General features: G+C 39.1%; 1 protein-coding gene across 1 annotated transcript; it reads right to left on the bottom strand.

Annotated features, from left to right (window-relative positions):
• Positions 1-1,249: 1,249 nt before the first annotated feature.
• On the bottom strand, positions 1,250-5,147 carry LOC114302930 (uncharacterized). The gene is made up of 3 exons (XM_028248040.2): positions 2,433-5,147; positions 1,623-2,008; positions 1,250-1,498 (listed from the first exon to the last, which is right to left on the bottom strand). The coding sequence occupies exons 1-2, from the start codon at positions 5,107-5,109 to the stop codon at positions 1,671-1,673; spliced, it is 3,015 nt and encodes a 1,004-aa protein (XP_028103841.2). The 5' UTR covers positions 5,110-5,147; the 3' UTR covers positions 1,250-1,498; positions 1,623-1,670.
• Between the last annotated feature and the right edge of the window lie 6,210 nt (positions 5,148-11,357).

Genomic DNA, 11,357 nt, shown 5'->3' on the forward strand with positions numbered 1-11,357 from the left:
GAAAACAGCTTAAGGGACCACCTTGCTTTTGCTTTATGTAGATGACATGATTATCACCGGTGATGATATTGATGGTATTCTTCACCTTAAACAGTTTCTTAGCCATCATTTCGAGATGAAAGACCTTGCTCCTCTCAGCTATTTCTTAGGTCTTGAAATCTTTCATGATTCTACGGGTTCTTTTCTCTCTCAGGCTAAGTATACCTCTGATCTTCTCACACGTGCTGGTCTTACGGATTGCAAGACTGCCTCCACTCCTCTCGAGCCTCAGAGTCGTTTTACACCTCTTGATGGCACTCTTCTCTCTGATGCTACCCTATATCGTCAGCTGGTTGGCAGTCTTGTCTATCTCACTGTTACTCGTCCTGATATTGCCTATGCCGTTCATATTGTCAGCCAGTTTATGTCGGCTCCTCGTACCCCTCATTATGATGCCTTAATTCGTATCCTTCGGTATCTCAAAGGCACCATGTTTCATGGTCTTCATTATTCAACCCGCTTCTCTCTCCAGCTTCGTGCTTTTTTCGATGCTGATTGGGCTGGAGATCCTACTGACCGCTGCTCTACTACTGGGTTCTGCTTTTTTCTGGGTGATTCTCTTATTTCTTGGCGCAGCAAGAAACAATCTCTTACTGCTCGTTCTAGTACCGAGGCCGAATACCGTGCTCTTGCTGATACTACTCAGGAGCATCTCTGGCTTCGTTGGCTTCTTGCTGACCTGGGTGTTACCCCCTCTGGTGCTACTGACCTCTTTTGTGACAATCACAGTGCTCTTCAAATTGCTCACAATGATGTTTTTCATGATCGCACCAAGTACATTGAGATTGACTGTCATTTTATTCGTCAGCACGTTACTCGTGGTACTGTCCATCTCCATCCGATCTCTTCTGTTGATCAACTTGCTGATATCTTCACCAAAGCTCATTCTCCTGGCCGCTTCGTTGAACTTGTCTCCAAACTCCAGTTGGTTGATGTTTTTCCTCCTTGAGTTTGAGGGGGGTTGTTAATGTATAATGTGCATGTAATGTATAATGTATGTAGTATAATATATTATAGGACAGAGCATAGAAAGCATAGGATTCTTTTCTTTTAGTTGTAAAGGCCAAACACCACTCACACACTTTCATTATTACACATAGCTTTTGTCTTCTCTTTTCGGTGCTTCCTCTATAAATGAGCATCACTCTTGTAACCAATTTATAGTGAATACAACATTCATTCAGATATCTCACATATCTCACAGTTGAAATGATGACAAGTGCAAATATTATACCAGAAAAATCCAAAAGAAGATATATAAGGAAAGAAAATTCATACACAGTTATTCTAAAAGACCCCACAGGAACAAATTTTACAAATCCAAATAGTAAAGTTGAAGTTATTTATTGAACGCACAGCTGAAGAAAGACAATGTAAGGATCACAACATAGATAATAGTCCCAAGCATCCTCGGAGAAAATAAAGCATTCATAAGCATGATTTGATTTTCTCGTCTTTCCTACACAAACAGAATTGAAACCCAAACGAAAATTATGAGAAATCGAACTTAGTTTTTTCTGAAATGGTAAAATATGTGTTTTCTCATGAACACATGTATCAAAGAGAGTTGTTAGGAGACACACCTTTGACCTTCATGTTTGGTAACATTTTCCTTAGCCTTGTCTCTACCCTTAACTTTCACACACATTTTTTATTTTGCATAATTGGCTGACTACATCTTGAATCTGCATTCGATCTCTTGGTGATTCCATTGAACATGCAACTCCAATTTTCAAGACAGAAACCAAGATGTCCTTGAGCCAACTTCCTGGCACATGTTCCAAAAGAATACGAGGATCCACAATCTCCATCACTTTGTCAGGTAAAGCACTCCCAACGAAGCTATGAAGACTTAGACCATCGTGAAATACATTATCAGTTGGATATTTACCGGTAAACATAACCATAAGGAGAATCCCATAGCTATACACATCGGCTAGTGTGGAAGCCCTGTTGCCCATGGCGTATTCTGCAAATTGATTCAAATGTAAGTACCCAATAGTTTGCAAAGTGAGAGTCTAATTAATTCACAAAGTTGTAATACTAAAATAATTTTTAAAATATAACCCAACTGTTTTTAGAAGAAAGAATATTGCTGAGGGCATTCATTATGTTGGCTTTTTCACAGATATCAATAAAATTTTTCAATTTTTCATTTTTATTGTAAGTTTTAAGGTTTGTGAATGCGTGTGTGAGAAATATAAACTGTGTCTTCTGATGGTAACTAACAGAAACACATTACAATAACAAAACATTGATTGGAATGTGTATTAAAGCATTTGTTATAACAGAGGGATATCAAAACAAATGGACATCTTATAGTAAACATATGTAAGAAGGCTGATGTTTATTACCAGTGCTTTTGTGGTTGTGTGATTATAAAGAACCCATACCTGGAGCAACATAGCCAATGGTTCCCCTTACTGCAATTGAATTGCTCTCATGTTGCGCCACCTCACTTGAAACAGTGGAGAGAATTTTTGTCAACCCGAAGTCTCCAACACAAGCAGTCATCTCGTCATCCAAAAGAACATTACTCGGCTTCAAATCACCATGAATAATTGTTGACTCACAATGGCAATGAAGATACTCAACTGCAGAAGCAACATCTATGGCAATGTTCAGCCTTTGAATCAACTTCAAATTTTTGGGTTCTTCTTCATGTCCTTCATTTTCGACTACATCATGATGTAGCCATTTCTCTAAGCTTCCATTGGCCATAAACTCATATACCAAAGCCTTAAATTCATTACCTTGGAAATCTATACTGGAACAAACGCTAAAAATTTTCAAGAGATTTCTATGTCGTATGGTTCTTAGTGCTTTGCATTCTGACATGAAGCTCTTGGAGGCTCCTTTGAGCTGGAGATTGATCACTTTCACTGCCACTATCGTCTGAACTTGATTAAGAATTCCTTTGTAAACAGAACTATAGCTCCCAACACCAATTAGATTGTCCTCTGAGAATCCATCGGTGGCTTTGAGAAGCTCTGCATAAGAAACCCTTAACATTTGGTCCTCCAGTGATGACGCGGAATTGGCCTTCTTTCTTGAAACACGTCGCCAATGAAGGAATATGAAGAACCAGACAAACAAAATTAAACATAACACAAGTGTAGCCACGACTGCGAGTATGGCTTTCATTTTGTGAGAGAGCTTATTCTTGTTGGATTTTGATGAGGGGCAAAGAGGAAGGTTGAGGTCTGGACTACCTCCACATAGATCAATATTTCCAACCACAGAAATAGCACTTCCATTTTGAAAAACTCCCCCCATTGGAACTTCCCCATGCAATCTGTTAAAAGACAAATTCAACTTTTCTAATTTAAGATCGCCTAGAAAACTAGGGATCAACCCCGATAAATTGTTGTGTGAAAGGTCCAACTCTTGTAAACCCCTTAGCTCTCTCAAACTCTGAGGTATCTTACCTTCAAATGAATTAACTTCCAAATGAAGTTGTTCTAAGCTCAAGCAATTGCCCAAAGAGCTTGGAAGAGAACCTGACAATCTATTATTAGATATATCCAACACTTCAAGATTTTTCAAAGACCCAACTTCTGATGGAAGGGAACCGGTCAATGCATTGTAAGATAAACTGAAGGCGATTGAAATGGAGGAGAGACTCAAAATTTCAGGAGGTATTGAACCATGGAGATTATTATGAGTAATATTTAATTCCAGCAGGCTACTACAATTGCTGAGAGTCGGAGGTATGCTTCCATAGATATTGTTGTGGCCCAAGTAGAGATAGTTCAACAAAGTTAAGTTTCCTAGTGAAGATGGTAGTTGTGTGAAATTGTTTTGGTATAAATGAAGTAGTTGCAAATTATAAAGTTTCCCTATTGTGGTAGGAATAGGGCCACTGAGATAATTCACTGCCAGAACAAGGGCATTAAGGTTGAGAAGGTTCCCAATACCTGAAGGTATGCTTCCATGTATTTGATTGTCCTCAATTCCAATTGCGCTAATCGTGGATGAGAGATTTGCTATGGACTCGGGTATTGGACCTCTGAGAAGATTGCTGCCAAGGACAAGAGTTTGTAAACTCGTGCAATTTGTTAATGATGAAATAAAACCGAGGTCATCTTGCAACCTATTCACATCAACGATCAGTTGTCGAAGATTTAAAAGTCTTCCAAGATCTCTTGGTATTGGACCCACAAAATCATTAACACTGAAAACTACTTGCTCAAGTTTAGAAGCATTTGACAATGAAATAGGAAGTCGTCCTGTAAACCGATTGCTTAGAAGACCAAGATACTTGAGATTGGGAAGGGTTAAGCCTATATCATTAGGAATACTTCCATGAAGTTGATTATACAATACTACAAACACAGAGAGAGTCGAGATGTTGTAAATGCCTGCAGGAATCTCGCCAGATAGATAGTTATCTGATAATTGGATGAATGTCAAGACCTGAAGCTGGGCAATTTCCTTGGGAATCTCTCCATGCAAACCACAGTCATATAAAGAAAGTTTGGAAAGAGATGAAAGATTGCCAAGGGAAGGAGGGAAGGTTCCTGAAAGCTTGTTACCACCTAAGCCTAAACCTCTAAGCTTTGACAAAGATCCTAACTCGGTCGGGATGTTACCTGTCAGCCTGTTGTTAATCAGGTTAAGGACTTCAAGATTTGAGCATCGCGAAATGTTTATGGGTATTTCACCTTGAAATGAATTGTTGCTGAGTGCTATGTTTCGAAGTCGAAACAATCGAGAAATTTCTTGTGGGATTGGGCCATGGAAGCTATTGTTTGGAAGAATAATTTCTTTTAGGAAGGACATGTTTCCAATATGAGGTGAGAGTGATCCTATTAGGCCCTGGGACATTAGGTTCAACTCAACGACTCTATCGCGATGTCGGCCACTACACAAAATTCCTTTCCAATCACAATGGTGCACTGAATCATTCCAGGATCTCAAGACCCCAAATGGGTCTTGATCTATTGAAGCCTTGAAAGCAATCAAGGCTAATCTATCTGTTTCATTTACCAAGCAATTGGCAGGGGTGTTGCTGATGAAAAAGCACCACCACACAAAGGTAGTGTAGACAACACAAAGCCACATCGCCATTACTATTTTGTTTTGTTTTTTTTTTGGCTAATGAATCAAGCATTTTTACAATGCTTTATATAATCTAAAAAATAGTTTTTTTTGGGTCTTCCTTTAAGGTCAATTATTATCCTCTTAAAATTTCAACCATTAAAAAGTTCGTTGAAACAATGCCACTTGAAAAGACCTCTGAAACGTTTGCAGCACGGCAATTGCGTAGACAATGTGCTTGACCCATTGCTTGCTCTACCAGTCTATGCACAAGGGAAGGAAAATGGTTCACTAACATAGTTTTCATGCAGAAATTCTATCCATAATGATGAGTCAGGTGTCGTTTGGCATGAAAGTTTTGGCTAAATTCGTAAAAAAAAAAAAAAAAAAACAAACAAACAAACAAACAAACAAACAAAAAATAAAATAAATTAAAAAGTCAATAAGATAAAATGTCATATTTAAACCATTATCGTTTTACTTTTTCTTTTACAAAAATCAACAAAAAGCCAAAAAAGTTTATATAAACGAACTTTTTAGTTCCAAGTTAAAAAAGTCTCAACTCTAAAAACCCAACTAAAAAAGTTTTTGTCAAATGACAGCTAATTTTTTTCCCCCAACATTATTAGCGAAGTTAATGCTTTCTTTGTTTTATTAAGAAATGAGATGGAAAAAAATAAGAAATGCCATTTTTCATAAAAATTTTATTTGTATAATACTAAGGCCTCGTTTGGCAAGAGGCTATTTTAGCCAATTAGCCAAAAAGTTACTAAATTAGCCAAAAAGCCAACAACCCATACCAAAAAGTCAAAGATTCTCTTTTCTCTCTACTTTTTGCACATCTTTTCGTAATTAGCCAAAAAGTCATCCCAAACATACAAGTTTTTTTTACCTACCTTTTTAGCCAAATAGTCAAAAAGTTACTAAATTAGCCTGTTCCCAAACGAGGCCTAAGTTGTTGTTTAAAAATTGACTCTTTTAGTAATATTTTTTTTTTGGTAAAAAAGAATAAATTATAAATATATCCCTTGAGATTTGTTTAAAGTATAAATTGCTCTCTGTGATTTGAAAAATTATAAATACCTATTGTAAGAATTTTTTATTTAACAAAATTAATTAAAAAAATAAAATTCATTCCTGTTCTCATATACAATAATAAAATTACTTGAATTATTAATTGAAACATATTTCTAATATAATTAAAAACTGTTAATTGATTTAATAATTTATTAATAAAATTGGCAATTTGTTATAAAGTTAGAAACTTCAAGGGATGAAATGTAATTTCCAAATCATAGAAGAAGATTCATATTTTAATCAAATTTCAGAGATGAATTTATAATTTACTCAAAAAAATTAAAAATAAAGAGAATAAATTAACACTAATAATGATGATTTTTTTTATTTTTTTTACTTAAAAACATTTCTCCCCGAACAAGTCTATGCAATGAGCTACACATTAGCTAGTTGTGCCACCTCACTGGGGGTCGACCCCCAGTGGGTGTATGAGGCATTAATCTTTATATGAGGTTTCATTTTCAGCATAGTACGTTATATTAATGATATTCCTTCCGTTCTAAAATAATGGTCCCTTTTGATGAATTCAATTTTTTTAATAGTATAATTATTATATTTGAAAAAAATTGATTTTCCAAAATTATCCTTTTGATAGTACATTTTTTAGGAATATCAATATCATAATTGTACTTTTTATATTGTTTATTAATTTAAAAGAAGGGCAAAATAGGAAATTTATATTATTTTTGTACTTGATTTTTGAAGAGGAACTAATATTTTGAAACAATAAAAAATAAAATAAGGGACTAATATTTTGGGATAGAGGGAGTAGCAAGAATAATGGGACTGTATGGTGGAGATTTTCATCATTTGTCTTGATTTTAATCAACTATCGTTGTCAAGTTTGAATTAATACACTATCGTTGTCAAGTTTGAATTAATACACAAATTTTGTGGAAAGAGGCGCAAGATAGAGGTGACTTGGAAAATTAGCTAAAAGTTAGATTTTAATTTATAATTTATTTTAAGTCACACTACTTTTTGTGAGGATATATTTTTTGAGTACCGACACGTGGCAAGGTGACGCCGACGTGTCAGTCGAGGTTCCACGTGTCAGGATCTTAACGCCGAGGTTATCTCGGTCAAGCCGAGGTTATCTATGAAGATATCGGAATCCGAGATAAGCGGATAAGAGATAAAGGACAAGAGTCCTAGGCCCCGTTTGTTTCCAGAGATGGAATGGAGGGGATTGATAGTGAGGGGATTAATAGTGAGGGGATTGTTAGTGAGGGTCGTTTGTTTTCAGAGATAGAATGGAGGGGATTGATAGTGAGGGGATTGATAATGAGGGGATTGTTAGTGAGGGGATTGATAGTGAGGGGATTAGTAGTGAGGGGATTGATAGTGAGGGGATTAGTAGTGAGGAATTGTTAAATTATTTTTATATAAAATAATAAAACAAATAAAAAAATATAAAAAATTAAAAATTATATTTTAAAAAAAATTTCCAATATATAAAAAATAAAAAAAATAAAAAAATTTCTAATCCCCTCACTATTTTTCTAATACCATCTCTACCTCCTCACTATGAATCCCCTCCCCAAGGGTATTAGTAATACCAAGGTATTAGTAATACCCTCCCTGTCTCTCAAAACAAACAAGGTATTAGTAATACCAAGGTATTAGTTAGTCCCAAGGTATTAATAGTCCCAAGGCTATCTCTTAAAACAAACACCCCGGCCCCGTTTGTTTTGGGAGATAGAATGGAGGGGATTGATAGTGAGGGGATTGTTAGTGAGGGGATTGATAGTGAGGGGATTAATAGTGAGGGGATTGATAGTGAGGGAATTAATAATGAGGAATTGTTAAATTATTTTTATATAAAATAATAAAACAAATAAAAAAATATAAAAAATTAAACATTATATTTAAAAAAAAATTCCCAATATATAAAAAATAAAAAAATTTCTAATCCCCTCACTATTTTCTAATACCATCTCTACCTCCTCTTTACCAATCCCCCTTCCAAGGGTATTAGCAATACCAAGGGACTAATAGTCCCATGGCTTTCTCTGCAAACAAACAGGGGCTTTAGTAATACCTTGGTATTACTAATCCCAATACCATCCCTATAGCCCAAAACAAACGGGGCCATATACTAATCCCAAGGTACTAGTAATCCTAATCCCCTTGCTATAACCCAAAACAAACGGAGCCCTAGAGTAAAGATGAGACTTAGTCAGGATGAGGATAAATCTCTTAGGGAGTTTATCTAAATCTCTTAGGGAGTTTATTTTTATCTTTTGAGGAATCCAAAGTAAGTATTGAATTGGAGTTCATAGAAATCAGGCTTCTAGTGAAACTGGGATTGAGTCAACTATAAAAGAGAGGCACCCCCGTAGGTCTAAGGTACGCAATTTATGCTTTGGGCAGTGATTTTAGCACTTGATTATCTTTGAGAGATATACTGACTTGATCGTCGGAGTGCCCCCGGGTGGAAGAGCCACCGCCGGAGCCTTCTCTTTCTGTTACAGGTTAGCTGAAGCCATCTATTCTACCAGTGCTCTCTAGCTGATTACTAAATGGGCAGTGTGGTCAGAAAATCGTCCACACAATTTGGTGCCGTCTGTGGGAAAGAAGTTAGAATAGATGGCCAGTAACGTACAGAAAGAATAGGTTGGAGACGACGCTCCTGCTAGGAGTGGGAGGCCGATTGACCTTGAAGTCACAGGAGACGAGTACAATGTAGAAACTCGTGACTAGGGCCATGGAGAGAAAGACGTCGGCCAGGAGAGCGACACTTCAAAAAAACAGACCAGAGCAGGTACTATAACGAAAATAACCTCCAGGTATGGAGGGATAGGTGCCTACGGAGGGATGAAGAAGTAAAAGAATTGACAAACAAGTTGGCAGACCCGCAGTCGGTCGTCAACTTCATGATGCAAACCAATGTCATGCAGTACCGTACCCGCTGCAGGACACGCCGATGCCAGCAACTAATACCCAGAAGGGAGGAAGGAAAACAATCCCCGAAGCCCCTCAGCACACTAGGAGCGGAAGGTACTCTCACCTGCCTTCCAGGGAAGTCGGACGAGAGGAGCCGAGACGAGAGGAGTCCCGAAGGACGTGTCACGCGAAGGACCTAGAGCCCAAAGAACATCGGCATGTTCAAAGGCAGGAGCTCTGCTTTGACACAACCCATGGAGAAAGATCAAAACGGGCCCACCACGAGGTTGAAAGTAGTGTGCCGAAAAGATTGAAGTCCAAAGATAGCCGGGCTCCAGGGAGGAGTAAAGAAGACTTGAGAGATTACCTCAAGAGGAAGCAACAGAATGCTGAAGCCGAGGTAACTTCCCCCTTTAAGCTGAGGACGCCATTCTCGGTGGAACTGGACAAATTTGAAGCACCGAAGAGATTCAGCATGCCGAGGTTCCAAATATATGATGGTAAGTCAGATCCCAACTTTCACGTTGGACTATACCTGAATTCGATGGCATTATATAGTGGGAACGAGCCGTTGCTCTGCAAAGTATTCCCCTCATCCTTTGGGGAGATTGCATCAGATTGGTTCCATAAACTACCGAAGGGAAGCGTAAAGACTAGGGAAGGCCTGGCCGAGATGTTTGTGGCCAGGTTCGTGACGAAAAAACTGCAGCCCTTAAGGGTCGACGCACTAATGGCTTTAAAAATCACCAAGGACAAAGGCCTTAGGGCCTACACAAAAAGGTACTACGAAGTGTTCAATCGAATACCCGAATGCAACCAAGAGGTGGCGGTCATGTCTTTCAAGAACGGCCTGAAAGATAACTGCCCACTACAGAAGTCTTTGACAAAGACATTGCCAAAAAGCAAGGAAGAACTCATGGCCAGAATCAAGAAGTACGCCAGAGCCGGGGAGGATACGTTAGGAAACAAAGAGACAAATCAAGAGAAAAGAAACGACTTGCCGAAGCGAGGCCGAGGTAACAATGGATCGACCAAACAAGAAACGAAATTAAGGGCTAAACAGGCAGTGACGACTGTGTTCCGAATCCCGATCCACAAAGTCCTGGACCAAATACGAAACCAACCCTATTTCAGGACACCGGCAAGGGCACCAGGGGAATTTATGGGAAGAAACATCGGTAGGCGTTGTGCTTACCACAATGAAGAAGGGCACCAAACACAGGGTTGCAGAGCCCTAAAAGCACACTTAGAAGATTTGGTAAGACAAGGCCTTCTGAGGGACCTTGTCGATGAGGCCAGGACAAGGGAAGAACAGGCAAGATTGCCTCAAGCACCAGCAGCTCCGCCTCTCCCAGCACAGCAACCACAAGCAGAGGGACCACGAGTGGTTAACGTAATTCACTCAAAGGTGAACGAAAACGACATACGTGGGGAGACCCAGAAAGTAAAACACCTACAGCATGTGAACCAGGTCGGACATAAAAGACCTCGGCCTGAAGAATGCCAGGAACCGGCGATAGCCTTTACTGAAGTCGACCTAGAGATGGTCTAGCATCCGCATAATGATGCCTTGGTAGTATCCCTCCAGGTTGGAGAGTGCCAAGTAAAACGCATCTTGATTGATCATGGCAGCTCATGCGACATCAAATATATTAGATGTTACAAGGAGTTGGGCCTCCATCCTGATGACTTGGAGCAATCCAATGGCCCGATGGTCGGCTTCAATGGAACGCCGACATGGCCTCTGGGCACAGCAAGCTTGGAAGTACAGGCCGGCACTAAGAAGATCTAGACAGAATTCATGGTGATTGACACGCCCTCGCCATACAACATCATCTTGGAAAGACCATGGTTGCATGCAATGAGGGCAGTTCCTTCAACGTTGCATCAACTACTACGGTTCCCAACAGAACATGAGATTGAAGAAGTCAGAGGAGATCAATTGCAGGCAAAGAATTGCTCCATGGCAGCAATGAAATCCACTTGCAACATTCAAGAACCGGAGAAGGCAGAGATTGAAGACGAGGACATGAAGGTCCTAGATGATGTCGGCAAGGAGCCAGCCGAGAAGAGTGAAGAAGCACTGAAGAAAGTCCTCGTCCAGGAGGATGATGAAGAACGCTTCTTTCTTGTCGGCTCGGGCTTAGCCGAAGAAGAAGAAAGAGAACTGGAAAATTTTCTGAAAGCAAACATAGAGGTGTTCGCCTAGACACCTTATGAAATGCCTGGCATTGACCCCGAGGTCACTTGCCACAAAGTGAATGTCGACAGGTCGGCAAAACCTGTAATTCAACGAGCTAGAAGACCGACGTTAA

Source organism: Camellia sinensis, chromosome 6 (genome assembly GCF_055761805.1).
Source record: "Camellia sinensis isolate YWXY chromosome 6, ASM5576180v1, whole genome shotgun sequence".
Classification (NCBI taxonomy): Eukaryota; Viridiplantae; Streptophyta; class Magnoliopsida; order Ericales; family Theaceae; genus Camellia; species Camellia sinensis.

Coding starts and splice junctions, on each gene's coding strand:
- LOC114302930 (XM_028248040.2), bottom strand. CDS start 5,109: ATGGCGATGTGGCTTTGTGTTGTCTACACTACCTTTGTGTGGTGGTGC. Junction 2,009..2,432: donor CATTGGCTATGTTGCTCCAG/GTATGGGTTCTT, acceptor ATCAATTTGCAG/AATACGCCATGGGCAACAGG.